A 16,748-nucleotide genomic window follows, 5' to 3' on the forward strand; every position below is an offset into this window, starting at 1 on the left:
TTCTTCATTTGCCTGTCGAAATCCTTCCTGCAAAAACAAATTTTATTAGAGAGGACCTTCAAAATAGCAAAATAAAACATATGGCACTAGTATTGTAGAAATTCAATACGATAAACTACAAGTGATTTGACAATTTACATACATAGGCAAAGGTTTGCTTGTATATCACAAACTACAATTGTATGGACAATGTTAACAAATCTGTCTTATTGAAACTCGAAAAAAAATCACAAATTGTGTACTCTAAATTTGCTCAGTTCATAAGTAAGGTTTGGTAGCTCTAATGATTACTAACAGTTGATAAGAGTAAAAAATTATATATAACTACCCTTTATGGTAGTCAAAAATGTAATGTGCTATTGAATTTTGACAAGCCACCCCCAAGTGTTTACTAAGTAAATTGCAAATTATGCTAACTAGATAAATTCACTTAAATTCTGAGTCTCATCATTTTGACATATTGTAAACTAATACAGTTCATTTATTGTCGTAAAATCTACACAACTGTTCTTTATAAATTTATACATAGCTGTTGTTTTCATGTTTCTAGTAAGATATGTGTGTATGAAAAGAATATTTTAATAAAGGAATTAAATTCTAGTAGAAGATTATGCAAATTTCTTTTGACAAAATATGGATTAAAGAATGGGCAAAAAAAGGTGTATAAAATTTTGGAACTGTTTGTATACTGAAATTAATGTTATCTTTTTAAAAAATGTTTTCAAACTACCTATTTTTTTAACTCTCTTATGCCCCGTGGACATAAGAAGGACTCTTTAACAAGCCCATTATGGGTTTGGCCAGATGGTAAAAAACAGGCCCGACATAATGGAAGGACCACCCTAAAATATTCCTAGAGTTTTTTTTTACCCATCTGGACTGGATCTCAAGTCCCCAGAGTGGTAGGCTGCTACATTAACTGCTTGGTCATCTGGCCTTCAACTTAACCTATTTATTGAGCTGCAATTTGAAAAAATTGTAGACCTATAAAATCCCACTGTTGTCCGTCTGTCATCTTTTCTTAATCTCGAGAACACAGTTAGATAGATGAAAGACGAGACCACTTAGGGAAACCTTACGGGCAGGAGGACCAAATTAACTATATATGAACTTCCGATGCAAACCGGAAGTAACATTATTTCAACTCAAATGTTTTCCCCCGAAAGGTGTTAGATAGATGATTGGCATGACTCTATTGTTAAAGGAAAAGTATGATGTACAGGGGCAAGTCACTAGTAATTTGAGGTGGAGAGCATATGTTTTAAATTAAATAAATTAAAAATATGATTAAAAATTGCAGCCTAGCATTGTGACAAAGACACAATAAATAACTGCTGTATTATATGTCTTGTTTTTCTACACTGGCAATAAGCTATGATATATTTTTTGTGTTTTATTGTTTTATAAGATGAAGCTGGGAAAAAAAAGCACTGCTATATCCATCTAATGTTTAAAATTTTATAAGTTTATAATAATAAATAAAATAAATGTGCATACAGATCACAAATGCCTTCCTTCATGGTAGTGTGTGTTTTGTATAGAGACGTCTGACTCATCCTGTATATCATTATTGTCATTACCTTTTATTCTTATGTACACTTACAGAAGAATGGTTTGAAATTATTTTAATATTAAATAATTTATGAAATATACTTACCTTTAATTCATGTTTTAATCTCTTTGGAAAATCTCTTAACCTTTGCGCAGTCTGCTTTAAATTAGAAATGTCCCTAAAATTTCGAGAATTGAATATTTCAAACAGTTCTTTACCTAGAAAGACAAATATGATATATGTTATTGTCTTAATGACTGCAGAGTATAATAGCATATTGTGAGGCCCAGACAGGTCTGAATCATCACATAATTTGCAAAAATTCAGTTAATTTAGAGAAAAATTTTGTTTATTTTAAACAGCAACAAAAAAATATTTGTAGCCAGACACTCTTTTGTTTATGTTTAAATGCAATGCAGAGTCATAAATCTTAGAAGGAATGGCATCCTATGATTGACCATCTCCAGTTGGGAGATCAAATTCAGCTTTGAGTTTGACCTCTCCCACATTCCAGGTTAGAGTCTTGTTACACTTAGTAATGAGGGAACGGCCACTCGGAAAGTGTGGATGAGGGAGATCAACCAATTGGATCAAAAGAACGGAGATTGATATAATTCTCAACATTCAAGTACACTTCACACTTGGTTAGTCAAGACTCTCAGTCAGTCAACACACCATGTGTCACCAGGAGAATCTTCAGATACTCCTTGGGATTTTTATTTCTGTGAAGTTACAACTTATATAATAAGCTACACAAATATACAGTAGAGCGTCGTTTATCCGAAAGTCAGTTATCTGAAACATCGGTTATCCGAAAGCATTCCAGTCGGCAATTTTAAATTTTTGCTAGTGCTGTGGCGCTGCAATCTTTGGCTATATCTTGGGCTACTCCAATATTTTTTTTGTTGGTGTGTGTTTTTTAGTTGGCAGCACTGGCACATTTGTGTGGTGTTTTTCTGAGGACTGTGTGTCGTGCTGAATCGAACGTTTTTGATACTAGATCATCTTCTAAAGTATATATTTTTTGGTTTTTATATTTTTCAATATATTTATTTTGTTTGTAAGAAATAAAGAAATAATTTTTAACGATACAATAGCCACGATTATTATTTTAAAAAGTTTACATTAGGCTTCACATCGACGAAAATTCAACGCGAAGTGACACGCAACAGAGAAAAATTTCAATACGGGTTAGGTTAATATATTTTTTTGTACATAATTGGTTATCTGAAAAATAAGTTATCCGAACAACCCCAGTCCCCAATTGATTCGGATAAACGACACTCTACTGTATTAAAAAACAACATATTTTAGTGGTCTGCTTAAATAGAAGATAGAAGAGCACAATACATGGTGGAAATTAACAGATTGAACAAAACAGAGTGAAAAAACAATATTTTATCACCATTTTCTCTAGTAGCAACTTAAAGAGCATAGAGGGTATACTCTTAGTTAAGAATTATTAATACTGTGCTCAAAAACAGCATACTTTGCCACAACTGTAGAAGATTCCTATAATCAAAAAAAACTTGGAAGCAATGAAAATAAATTGAATACAATTAGTCGTGCCAGCTTCTAATACATCAAGGCATTATATTGGCAAGCCTCTGCTCAGATAAGCTGTGCATGTTGATCAATCTGTTCTTATCCAGGTATGTTTTTGTTGCAGTCATAGGAAAACAGAGAAAATTGGTCGAGTACATTTAACAGTTTATTATTTTGCATCTTCTAATTAAGTAAAATATACAAAACAAATATACAGTGGGTGATCGGTTAACGAACAAATCAGATAACGAACACTTTCGCAAAAGATTTTTATGATCGGACAATGAACACATATTCAGATAACAAACACTTTACTGAACAAATGTAAAAAAAGTGATGGAAAATAACGAATACCGATTGATTTTCCCTTGTCTCCAGGTAACAATTCGAAACCTTTCGGAGTACAGGAGACGTCAACATCAACACTCAACCCGATACTGATTGGATAGTATTCCTCCAAATTTTGAAACTCTCCCTTGTAATTCCAGCTTTTAGTTTATCTTTCTGACAAATAATTTTTTATAGTCTTTGCGAGACTGTCCGACGGGCACTCGTTAAGTTTTGCATCAAGGTTTATTTACGAAAGGTGAGGGTTTAACTGTCCCATTGGATATTTGTTAACGTTTTAATACCAAATTTCAAATTTCATCCGGGCCTTGCATTTAAATAATTTTTTTGTGCTAGTTGATTTCTGTTCTCTGAATTTTTGTAAGTGCTTTTCTGAACTTTTTATTTAAAAAGAAACTGATAATATTATGGAGCTTAAAAAGAGGAGTGTCAAGAACTGTGCTCACCATAGAAACCAAGTAAGAGATAATAGCCAAGGTAGAAAGTGGGCACAAGATGTCTGATGTTGCTAGGCAGTATGGCTTAAACAGGTCTACAGTAGGCACAATCTTAGCTATGAAAGATATATCAAGAAGTCTGAAGCTGTTAATGGAGTAATGAAAATCACATCTGAGAAATAGAGCATTTTAGAGCTCATAATGGAACCTGAAACTAATCTGATGACAGAAGAACTGCAGGGATGTCAGAACAACAATCATCCAAGGGGCAACCAAACCAGAATAAGGTTAAGAAGTTGGGGATCTCTACAAATACAATACTATTAATTACTTCTGAAAAATCCTGAAGAAAAGAGAAAAGCAATTGACATTGGGCAGATTCTTTAACCCCCACAAACAAAAAAAAAACATGACTAATAAAAATGCAAACTTTGTGTATATGTATTTTTACTATTACATATAAATAAACATAGTGATCAATACAAAACCTTCCTCACTTATTTCTAGCCGTTTGTACACGAGTACGAACGGTTTCGGCCTTCTTCAAGTACACTGTCAGTTCTAGCTACAAATGCATAGAAGAATAAACGTAGTATATATACGTAGTAAAAAAGTATATATTTTTTTTATTTTTTGGAGTCTCCGGAACAAATTAACGAAATTCCCATAAAAACCTATGGTAACTTGATAATCAGTTAACTAACAATTCGGATAACGAACAAAGTCTTGGAATGGATTATGTTCATTAACTGATCACCCACTGTACTAGATTGTGAGATGTAGAGCACACATACATCATAGGACTGATTTAGTTCTTTGAATAAATTTTGATGCCAAACATGAGTTAAAATTCACATTTCAAGTTCAAAAGCATATGTTTGAGTGTACTTATTGTCAAGATATTTTTGAAATATTTTCAATATTCTATTTATCCAGTAGAAAAGTAATTAAAATGTCCCAAAAATGAAAAAAATAACTAATAAATAAAAAGACAGTCAATTCCAAAAAATGTTTGGTTAAAACTTTGGTCAATCACCTTTTATTTCCGTTAAAATTTAAAAATAAACTTCAGCGACCGGACCTTCCTTTTTAGGCTACACGGTCGCCTATAAACAGTCCTTTAAAATACAGAAATAATCCAATTTAAGCATTAAAACTTGTAAAAAAAGTTGTAAAAAATTGGAACTGGTGATCTTTCGACGTCTTTAGTCATCCTTCTTCCATTCGGGAGTCTTGGATCCTTATATTTACTCAAGGAATGCGCTGTTAAATGTAAATCGTCCTTACTCTCCTCCTGGCGGCGAACTATTACAAAATTTTAACGGAAATAAAAGGTGATCGACCAAAGTTTTAATCAAATTTTTTGGAATTGACCGTCTTTTTATTTATTAATAAATTTTTCAATTAAAAAATATTGAAACTTCAGTTAAAATAAGAGTTAGTTATAGTATAAATAAAAATTCTCTAGAAGAAATGAGAAATTATAAAATCATATAATATTAAAAGTACAATACCTTTTAGTTAATTGTAATGAGTGAAATCTTATTTTTCTTAAGAAATAAGTTGAGTTAACATAAATATATAAAATACAAGGCTAAATTATGAATTTAGTTTTTATTTTTTGGTACATACAGCTATTAAACATTAAATACAAAATTGATAATTGTATAAATCAATCATATTTCTGTTGTATTAACCAATAAGTTATTATTTGATAAATAGATGGTACATGTTGCAAAGTAAGAAAGATAAAAAAAATGATAAATATAGAGGCCAGTTGGAACTTACAGTTTCCTTTATTATAAGTGAAACATATGCAACTAATGATTCTTCCAATATTTATTCAAAAAGTAAAACTGCTACTAAATTGAAACAATTAATGTCCCGTGCAGGTTAGTAGAGTATTAAGTCAGTTTAATGTTATATAAAATATCAATTAAACAAAAGTGAGATTTTCTTATTATTTGACTTCAGGCCAAATAAAATTACCTCATCTTCCAAGGCGGAGTTTTTCGTTAAAATCTGATAGTTCGGAACTACCAAAACAGCTTCAACAATTAAGAGAGAGACGTTTAAGTGAAATACCTTCAAGAAAGTCTGTATCTTCTGAAGAAGACATAGAAGAAGAAACAGTGCCCTCTCTTACTCATAGAAAGTATGATATATCAAGGTCTTCCTTAAAGGAGCAAGAGGTAAATATTAGCAATAAATTTTTTCAAATTGAATCGAAGATTAATGATAGTTCTTCTTAACAATAATTTAATTGGCAAGAATTGATAGTCATTATCTGTTGTTATTCAAAATCTAATTTAAAAGAGTACTTAAATAAGTGTCTGAATTATATTTTATTAATTCCTGATAATTTATATATTAAAATTTTTACTATTGTAATTAAATTCAAAACTTTTAAATTTTCTATAAAAGTGTTTTGAAAACATATATATCTTTTATTTTTTATTGAGGTTTACTTTGTTTTTTATTTTGATTAGTGTTAATTATTTCTATATTGTGTATTAAAATAATTTGACTTGCATATTTGAATTATAATCAATGTCTGAATTACACATATGTAATATTTCCTTTTTGTTTTAATTACATTTTCAGTTTTTAATTATAATATTCTATTTATTTATAGTACTAGGAGGAAAACTAATCTTACTCTTAATATCAAAAATGAAGATAGAAAAGTCTTGGAACTAGAGATAAGGTTTTCATAAAAATTAAAATTATTGACATTTTAACAAAGAACTGACAAAATATTCTGTCAACTTTTTCAAGAATAATTTTAATTATTAATTGCAATCCAAAATAGGCATGATCTCTCTTTTTACTGTTATGAGAAATAGCTATGTGTATTTTATAATTGAATTATACAGGGTGACTTTAAATAATTATAAAGTCAGTGTTTATTAAAATATATTTCATTTTCAAAATGTAATAGAATCTATAGACATTATTTAATTGTTTTGTCAATGCCTGTTTTCAAACTGACATCCGTTCTGGTCCAGGCATTGTTGACAATGCAAAGCAATGGAATCACAAAACATTTTGTTTGATATTTGTGTACATTCTCGTTCAGTGGCTGCTCTCAATTCAGCAACTGTTGCAGGTTTCATAGCATAGACTTTGTCTTTTAAGTATCCCCATAGAAAAAGTCTAGTGGTGTGGTCTGGTGAACGCAGAGAGTGTTCTATGAAACCCCTTCGTCCAATCCACCTGTTTGGCAAGATCTCATCAAGGTAGGATCTAACATCATGATAGTAATGTGTGGGTGCCCCATCTTGCTGAAAATAAAACTCCTCATCTTCAAAGTCCTCTCTAATGTTGGCATGACAGACTGTCACAGGAAGTTTGAGTAAATGGGACCAGTCACAGTAGCATCAAAAAAGATTGATCCGATTAATCCTCTTGATGATAAGCTGCACCACACTGTAACTTCTGATAAATTAACATGATGTTCTACCATAAGATGCAGGTTATCAGGTCTCCAGTAGGTGCAATTGTGAGGTAGCAGGGGGCCACAGGGATGATCCCACTTACTCTGCACGGGTTAGTAAAACCCGCTCTCAGTTTGTCAGATGGCTTAGGAGGGCAAATCGAGTGGGAGGGGTAGTGAGGTCGTGACAAGGTGTCCGAATAACTACACAGGTTGAACAGTAACAACACATTTAATAAACAATTAAGAGATTATACATATCAAAGGAAAAAACATAAATGACACAAATATGAATAATAAAAGGTTTCTATTCTATATCTATGTTCTATCCTAAACTAAAGAATGAGAGAGACCTCGCTAAGAGGGATGTGTTGGAGAGAGAGACACAATTTGGTCGAGGATTTACCTCCTGGGATTCAATCTCATAGTATAGGGCATTGATAGGACGCACTGGGCTCGGCGGTTCCTAATCGCAGTTTCCCAGGGATGGATGGTATGGCGGTATGGAGTTGGTGTCCCTTCCTGTCTGCTCGGCTATGTCCAACGTGGGTGTACTCTCTGTTGATCTCCGACTGTAGAGGTCTGCATGGAGATGTCCGCTGAGGGTGGCTACCTGGCGATGTCCTCTTTGGCTGTCTGCCTGGAGGTGCAAGTTCGNACAACAAGCTGCATTTGGACTACAAATGTAGCCCAACCACTAGATATTTGAATTAATGTTAATAAATTGGGCTCGACAATCACTTACGTGTGTGTATTAAATTTATATTTATGATACACTATAGTTACAGATTAGATGAGATAATCAGGATATATGAATCAGCATTATAATTGTAATGGATATTCTTATAATTTATATTTTTGATTGCACAGCTATTTGTTTATTATTATTATTTTTTAAGAAAATATCTGATTACTGAAAACAATTATGTAACACTTACTCTTTGGATTAGCTGTTCATTGTTGGCAAAATACCTGTAAAATAAAATTTTCTTTAAAATTAAAATGTATATAGAAAATAATTACTACTGTATTTTATGGCATATAAGATACACATCAGTTTTGGCATAGAATATTTATGAAAAAGTATTTAGCGTATCTAAACTATCCTGCATTTTGCACTCTGCCCCAAATTTTTTCCATTGTATTCAAATTCGGTCGATCTGTTTTTTACATTTTTAAGAAATTTGTAAATAATTATGTAAATTGAGTAGGACAGTTCCAACAAAGATTGACTACAGGGAGAAGATAAAGCTCCAACTCCAACAGTAGCCTATAGAGAAGGGTTGGTCAAAGAGACTTCATCAATTGTGGAACTTTTCATCATAAGGTGAACATTTTTTATTGTTTAGTAAAATATTTTTTTAAGAAATAATAATGTTTAATTAAACAATTCAAGAGTTGGCCTAGGGAGAAGTTACCTGTAGCCTACTGAAGGCATTTTTCCTAAATACAAGAAAATTCATTAGCAAACGGGGAATGCAACTTCACATATAAGACAGCCATTATTTTAACAAAAGCCATGTCTTATATGCCATAAAATATGATAATTCATAAAAAAGAAAAAAAAAATATATATATTTTTTGTTTTGCTTTGTGTCCTTCAATATCAAAACATACAAGTATAAATGGTTTAGCTAAGCCTAGTTAATGAACAGCTTCTGTCTATATTTCTGGATAATTTGAGTTGAATTCTTGTCAAATGGATACTAAACAAGGATGTTGTAACTTTTCAGACACATTACCTCTTTTCTACTGGTTAATTATATCTAATAAATTATTTCTAGCATTCCCTAAATAAAATCTATCAATCCTTTCTGTGCAGCATTATAATATACTACTTATATTGTGCAATGGGCAGTGCTGCTTATCGGTGGCACCGGCAGGATTTGAAGAGTGCATCAGTATACAATGGAACAATTAACTGAACAAACAGATCAAAAGTAATTACCAACGAACAGTTACAACAAACTTAAGGAAGCTTTACAATTCTAATTACATTCTATTCTTTTTTCTCTCATTTCCACAATTTGTGTGCACTAGGGGAGCATTTTCGAGTTGCTCGAAATATAGATTCAACAATACGGGACAATTTATTTCGGGGAATTGTAAGAAAATATTTCTCGACGTTGCCTCTTAACATTCAGAAAAACTAAAAACAGCTATCGGAGAATGCTTTAAAGAATTGCATCTCTTAAGCCTGGTGCAAACTAGTCAACATCGGAGCAAACTGGTCTCCTTCGACGTCTGAGCAAATTTACCTGCAGGCTCGAGATCCTCTTGACAAAACGAAGGCAGTCTGTTTGACAAAGAGCGCATTCGACTCATCGGATATTTTTCTTTGATATATAGCAACACTTGCATGCAGTCGATCATTGGTTTGTGTCAATCACGAGCAGTAGTCGAGCAAATGACAACGTGACACAAAAATCATTTTCTGTCCACACATCGAAGCAAGTACATCATTTAGTATGCACCAAACTTTTCGCATCATCTTCCACATTGGAAGATGCCCAATAGAATACAGGAGAAAAAACATCTATGCAGAGAATAGACTTTAAATGGCACTCCATAGAATTTTTTATATAATCTTTTCATAGTTATCACTACAACGATTTTACGGCATTATTCCGTCTACAAACTTTAACTGTTCATTTTCTTTGTTACGTAATTTAAAATGCGTGTCGTAACACATAAATCATCAACGTAATAATACGACTTACGTTAAACTTTAATATGCTAATATATTCAAAAATAATTGATTATTATTAATATATTTACCTTAACAGAAATTTTAAAACCATATTATCTTGTATTAACCTCGGGCAATTAATTAATGGGAAATTTTAAATCAAATACAAACGCCACTTAAGGGACCGTCACTTATAACACTAAATATAGCAATTGTACCTAAAATTTGATGATTTAATACTATAAATAAGACTTTAATAAATAAATTAGTGAAATACGGATTCGTTCGATGCCGTAGCCATGGAGTGGCGGAAGTGACGTCGTTCAAACAAAGATGGCGACATCCACGAAAAAGAGCTCCACTCAAAGCGATTTGAGAAAATTAATGAAAGAGAGGAGGAGCGAGTTAATTACTAAAGGAAAACAACGAATCGATTCGCCTTTGGCAAAATATCCTTTACTAAATATACATTTAAACACATAAATATAAGTTATACTTACATTTTGTGGTACACGTGACAAGAGGTCGAGTAAACGAAATATTCTTAATGCTTTCATGGTGATATTTTCGAGATATTTGGCTGATTATTCAAGTCTCTTCGATAATAGTTTATGTTATAGAACTTTAATCGGTTTATTTCGGTCGTAGAGCGAAAGAATGCATCTGACATCACTCGATTATAGTAAACAATTCGTCAATTTCAGCCTGAAATCTGTCAATTATGCGATTGTAATTTCGAGTTAACTTGGGTAAAAAAATTATATTTATCTCACTTTATTCTACTCGAAAGATTGCATCAACAAATTATTCCGTTTCTAGAGGGTTTCGAGTGGGAGGAGGTTGGATATATTTGAATTGAATCAAGATTGAGGATCCGTAGACTTGTTAGGGCCCGTATTTTCTTTGGCAACTGATCCGAGCTGGTTTTGGTTGCAGTTTGTCCGTACTCGATGGTAACTTGCACCGAGGCGAAACTATTAAGGCTTCTGGAATGGTTGCAGATAGAGAATGCCTTTAGTGCTTGCATTCTTGTATGAACTGTTTATAAACAGCTTTAAAGTATATTTATGGCACTTTATTATATTTGCCTTATTCTTTTTATTTGTGTTTTCTTCCTTTTGAGCATTTTTGATTGCTCATTTGTTATCCCTTTCAGTTTGCAGCACAGATTTTTAAGAATTACGAGAGTTAAAATCGCCCTTTTGAGAAGAGCAACTTTTCCTGTTAGATATGAAAAAGAAGTAAACTGTGTTGGGAGAGAACTTTTATAGTTACATTTGACTGTCTTTGCATGGATTCATTTAAAATTATAATGAATTCTTAACAAATATACAAAGAAATTTTGCTTATTAGGGAAGCCAAAGATTTTCTCTAAAATGTTGCTTTTACTTTTAGAATGCATATTCCAACAGTAAAATATTCCAACAGTGATAAATGTATGAATATTCAAAAGAGAGTTTTGCTTTCTTCTTTGAAACTTTCTGTATATTTTCAATGAATTCATAGAATGTTACTTGTAGTTAATGTATTTGTATCTATACAATAAGGATATAAATCCATATTTGGGTCATTCTAAGTTAAGAGGTACTCACTGGTTAAGAGATATGGCCACAACATAAATGTTAGAAATTTAATCGAATTATGTAACATTTTTATTGAAACAACTAATTTGTGCATATCTGCAAGGTGGCCAGTCAATTTATTTATTTTATCTTGTTTTATGAATGACCAGGGGAGATACTCAATACAGGGGGGAGACTAGGTGTACAGGGTAGGATACTTTATGAACAGGGGAGAGATTTTAACATTGCTTTATGAAAGAAAATAGACTTTTTTTTAAGAACCAACTTTATTTATTCATTTTATAATTATTAAATTATCAGACTGTTTATTTTCAAGCAGCCTGTTAATATCTTCATTCTTAGGAGGTGGTAGTAGCAGTGGGTCTTTATTATCCGAACTAGGAAGGATTGAGGATTCATTACTTATGACTTGAAGTGCTAAAAGACATCTACGATTCTTTGCTTTTTCTCTCCACAATTTTCTAGCTTTTTGCTGTTCTTGGGGGGGGGGTCATTTGGTTCACAGTCTTAACAATTCCTTTTTCTTTCTCCTTTTGATACTTTTCACGTTCTTTAAGTTTTTGTAGTGCGTATTTGTTAGGGTCATTTTTTTATGCATTGGTACCTTAATCTTTCTGCTACATGTTTTATTTCTAGGCGTTCTTTATATGTCATTTTTTTTTCTTGCTAACATTCTGTAAAAGACATATTATACCATAATTAAATGTATGAGATAGGCTAAAAGAGTAAAAATGTATATTGACTAAATTACGGAACAACGGTTTACGTGTTATCCATAAAAATACTCTGATCTGACGTTTTTATATATCCCCTGGACATAAAGTCTTTCCCCTGGAATCTTAAAAGGCAGGGGAGATATGACAGGGGAGATAATTTTTTGTTAGAAAACTGAAATAATCGTAACAGTATTTATCGCACATAATTAACAAATAAATATGACAATCTATGCACAAATAACAGTAAATATACAAATAAAATGAAGTTCTTAGATAAATAATCACAAAATAAAACTTACCAGGGGAGAGATCACTTCACTCGTTCACAACTGTACCCACAGAATAACGTTACCGAAATCACTGACAAAATGGCTGCGTGGTTAGCTTGCTTGATACTTGCTGCTAACTTCATGTCCAATGAAATGTGTTCAAGGTCACAATTTCCCGCGACAAAGTAAACAAACATCGTTTTTTGACAAATACAAAATGCCAGGGGACGAGACGTGAAAAATGCAGGACAAATTAGATGTAAATATTTTTTTATGAAAAAGAAATATTACATAATTTTACTTGTTAGATTACAATAATTTACTTATCCTATTTTATTAAAATGAATGATTTTGATATTTTATTAGATTTCTATGTATTTAAAATTACTGATACACGAACAGAATCGGTTAGGTGACAGGCCAGGGGAGATATGTTTTTCATGTTTGAAGTACTATTGTGACTAAATTAAGTATATTTAAGTAATGAATTTAAGTGACCATAAAGAAGACAGTGAGTTTTGAGAGATGATAACATTATTTTAAACAAATTTTTGAAAAAAATGTGACTTTTTCTCATGGACGTTGAAAGTACCTCTTAACTTAGAATGACCCATTTCTCATTGCAATGTCGCTATATCTAACTTTCATCGATGAAGCTATTTTTTCCAAAAAGAGATGAATCTTCGTAGCTTAATTTATTTAAAAACAAGCATTTTTGACTCTTGATCAGTCATATTCAGATTTTAAACATAATAAGTGCTGATATAAAGGTTTGTTGCCTTTCAATTAATGATATAATCAGTTATTCGTTCGAATTGTTTGTTCTGTTGTTATCATTAAAATTTTCTTCNGTTTGAGTGTACTTATTGTCAAGATATTTTTGAAATATTTTCAATATTCTATTTATCCAGTAGAAAAGTAATTAAAATGTCCCAAAAATGAAAAAAATAACTATTTATTGAGTAATAACATATTTATATTGATCAATAAACCTTCAGAATTACCCAAAAATTACTTTTAATTCTAGTGTTTAGTTCTAAAATAAGTTAATGTGTGTGTAACATGATTACAGCAATGATTTTGAAGCTCTGGACAGGATCTAAACCACTCATTAAAATTTGTTTAAAAAGGTAGTATGAAAAGAAAAGAAGCAATCTCCTGAAATCTCATTACACCTAGCAACGGGTGAGCGAGAAACACTTTGGTTGCTTTTCCTCGTTCTTGCTTCCTATCAGAATGGGTGATCAGGGATAGAAAATAATAGAAGCCTGTGTTTCAAGGACAGAGAGGACTTTTCTGCCAAAATATTCCCTGAACTAAGACTGGGATTTCCTATCAAAACCTTCCTCTAAGAACTGAGAAATTTTCTCCCAAAGTCAAGGTACAAACTTTGTCTTTTCCTTTGTGTTTGTGTTTCCACTAAAGTCTCCATCTTCGATTCATCAATTGACTACCACCTGTCCCATCTCTAGAATTTGACGATTCTGCCCCAATGCCAACAGATTGTCGAGGGAATTTCATTGACAAAACAACATCTCATCCCTATTCTGGACTTTAACACTCTCTGTCCTGAAAGGAAGCCTTTTAAGAAAATTTTGTAAGCTTCTATATTTCCTAAATAAAAAAGTTCAATGGTAAAAATGACTTGTCTCAGTGCCTATCATACCCACATATCTCCCCTCATCCCTGTTTTATCCTGAGATCAAATTTATCCCATATCAGCAACCTCATCTGATGCTTGTATACAAAACAATAAATTTTATTTTGAATATGACTATTAAAAGATAGCTTAGGTAGGGCCTATATGTAATTTTGAAAATATATTATTAAATATTTTTGAAAGTTTAAAGAAACCGTCACATAGTATTTCATTTACATTATCATTTATTAATACAGGTAGTCCCTAGTTAATATGGTAGGTGAAAGTATTAAGCAAAGTGCCTAGTAGTGACCTCCTTTAGAACTGTAAAAACGTACTGGTGTAGTATCTAAATTGCCTAAAACTAATGAATTGCATTAACTAAGGACTACATGTAACAGTACTTAACACACATATTAAAATAATACAAAGATATTAATATTTTACTCACTTCTAGCAAACATAAATATTGTAATCTGTGCGGCTCTTCGAATCGGATAGGACTCGGACAGCTATAGAAAATATCTGAAGATTAGTCGAATTACTTAAATAAATAAATGTTTATTGATAAATATTTAGCACTTTATGGAGGTGGCTATATATCAAGATTTGATTGTATTTTATAATAACGGTATTTTACACTTTCATTACCATAATTATATGTTGATAAAAATGTTAAGATTTAATTTTTGTGTTGGTGTGTTAATTTGAAGTTCATCAAAATATATAAACAAACTTTTATAATCAAAATAAAGGAAAACCTTTATCATAGAAAATTCAAATATTAACTAAATATATCATGTTAATTAATATCAATGATTTATTCTAAATTCTTCAATCAGTTTTACATTTTTATGTGTATAAGTAGAAATTAATAAATTATAGAAAAAAATTTCAAGAAAATATAAGAATGGACTGAATTTACAGTAGAGCCCCAATTGTCTGAGCCCTGATTAGCTGAGGCAAACCTGTAAATACACTATTTATACTCAGTGGCATGTTAAAGTTTATTGGGGCCCAGACAAATTTGAATTAGGAGACCCCATGTATACAGTGTTGACTTCAGACATTTTTCTTTGCAGAAATTTTTTTTATAAAAGCTCCCTGATGGCAGGGCCCCAGGCAGTTGCCCTTTTTGCCCATAGGATAATATGCCACTATTCATACTCTAATTCATATAAGAAAGTTTAAAATGATAAAATGTATGATTAAATTCAATAATGCGTAAATAGAGGTGTAAAAGTGATGTATTGTATAAATCTTTTATATTCATAATTTTTCATCTGAAATGTCCATGGCCATCCATTTCATTGAGTTTTCGGTTATCCAAGATAGCATCGGTCCACATTACCTTGGGTAATCATGATTCTACTGTATTACTGGTAATTTAATATGGGAAACAGAGAATGAATAAAACACACAATTCAAGATCATTTAAAAAACAATCTAAAAATATGAAATAAAATTATTATCTAAATATATAAAATTGCTTGTTATTATTATAAAGGAGTACTAATAGATAAACACAGATTCAAATCATAATACCAGACAGCTGGATAGCTGAGGCAGTTAAGGCATCAACCTACCTCTACGAAGGACCCAGGATCAAATTTGGACAAGAAACCGCCCAGGAATTTTTTGTAGGTGCTCCATCCTGGATACTACAAACCCTTGCCATTCAGCAGCCCCCATTTGTGGGCCTGGTCAAATCCACAATGAGTATGGAAAAAACCCTCTAGTGCCCAGAGGGCAGAGAGTTAATAACAATAAAAAAGCATCATACTTTTGGAGATTCATTGATTTGAATTTAATAATACATATTTTCAAAAGAATACATTGTATTCTTTCAAAACTGTATTTAATTATGTTTATACTACATTAATCGACAACAAGCTGCATTTGGACTACAAATGTAGCCCAACCACTAGATATTTGAATTAATGTTAATAAATTGGGCTCGACAATCACTTACGTGTGTGTATTAAATTTATATTTATGATACACTATAGTTACAGATTAGATGAGATAATCAGGATATATCAATCAGCATTATAATTGTAATGGATATTCTTATAATTTATATTTTTGATTGCACAGCTATTTGTTTATTATTATTATTTTTTAAGAAAATATCTGATTACTGAAAACAATTATGTAATACTTACTCTTTGGATTAGCTGTTCATTGTTGGCAAAATACCTGTAAAATAAAATTTTCTTTAAAATTAAAATGTATATAGAAAATAATTACTACTGTATTTTATGGCATATAAGAAACACATCAGTTTTGGCATAGAATATTTATGAAAAAGTATTTAGCGTATCTAAACTATCCTGCATTTTGCACTCTGCCCCAAATTTTTTCCATTGTATTCAAATTCGGTCGATCTGTTTTTTACATTTTTAAGAAATTTGTAAATAATTATGTAAATTGAGTAGGACAGTTCCAACAAAGATTGACTACAGGGAGAAGATAAAGCTCCAACTCCAACAGTAGCCTATAGAGAAGGGTTGGTCAAAGAGACTTCATCAATT

At 31.6% G+C, this 16,748-nt stretch overlaps 2 protein-coding genes and 1 long non-coding RNA gene across 5 annotated transcripts in view; 2 read left to right on the forward strand and 1 right to left on the reverse strand.

Annotated features, from left to right (window-relative positions):
- On the reverse strand, positions 1-16,662 carry LOC111641878. The gene is made up of 4 exons (XR_002759484.1): positions 16,380-16,662; positions 14,666-14,726; positions 1,658-1,770; positions 1-27 (listed from the first exon to the last, which is right to left on the reverse strand). It is a non-coding gene; the product is annotated as an uncharacterized LOC111641878 (long non-coding RNA).
- On the forward strand, positions 5,575-6,197 carry LOC111641877. The gene is made up of 2 exons (XM_023388131.1): positions 5,575-5,774; positions 5,857-6,197. The coding sequence occupies exons 1-2, from the start codon at positions 5,612-5,614 to the stop codon at positions 6,132-6,134; spliced, it is 441 nt and encodes a 146-aa protein (XP_023243899.1). The 5' UTR covers positions 5,575-5,611; the 3' UTR covers positions 6,135-6,197.
- Positions 10,205-16,748, forward strand: part of LOC111641875 (zinc finger protein 830-like) — a 24,537-nt gene continuing 17,993 nt past the window's right edge. For all 3 annotated transcript variants that reach the window (XM_023388129.1, XM_023388130.1, XM_023388128.1), the window contains exon 1: positions 10,205-10,456. In XM_023388129.1, the coding sequence (XP_023243897.1) occupies positions 10,341-10,456 (116 nt within the window). In that variant the 5' untranslated portion in view covers positions 10,205-10,340. The remainder of the gene's footprint in view (positions 10,457-16,748) is intronic.

The sequence above is a fragment of the Centruroides sculpturatus genome, unplaced genomic scaffold (assembly GCF_000671375.1).
Source record: "Centruroides sculpturatus isolate CEXI.00-Female unplaced genomic scaffold, Cexi_2.0 scaffold1623, whole genome shotgun sequence".
Lineage (NCBI taxonomy): Eukaryota > Metazoa > Arthropoda > Arachnida > Scorpiones > Buthidae > Centruroides > Centruroides sculpturatus.

Excerpts from the sequence above, each read along its gene's own strand:
- LOC111641877 (XM_023388131.1), top strand. The coding sequence starts at position 5,612 with ATGTTGCAAAGTAAGAAAGATAAAAAAAATGATAAATATAGAGGCCAG. Across the intron at positions 5,775-5,856 it reads ACAATTAATGTCCCGTGCAG|GCCAAATAAAATTACCTCAT; the intron begins GTTAGTAGAGTA and ends ATTTGACTTCAG.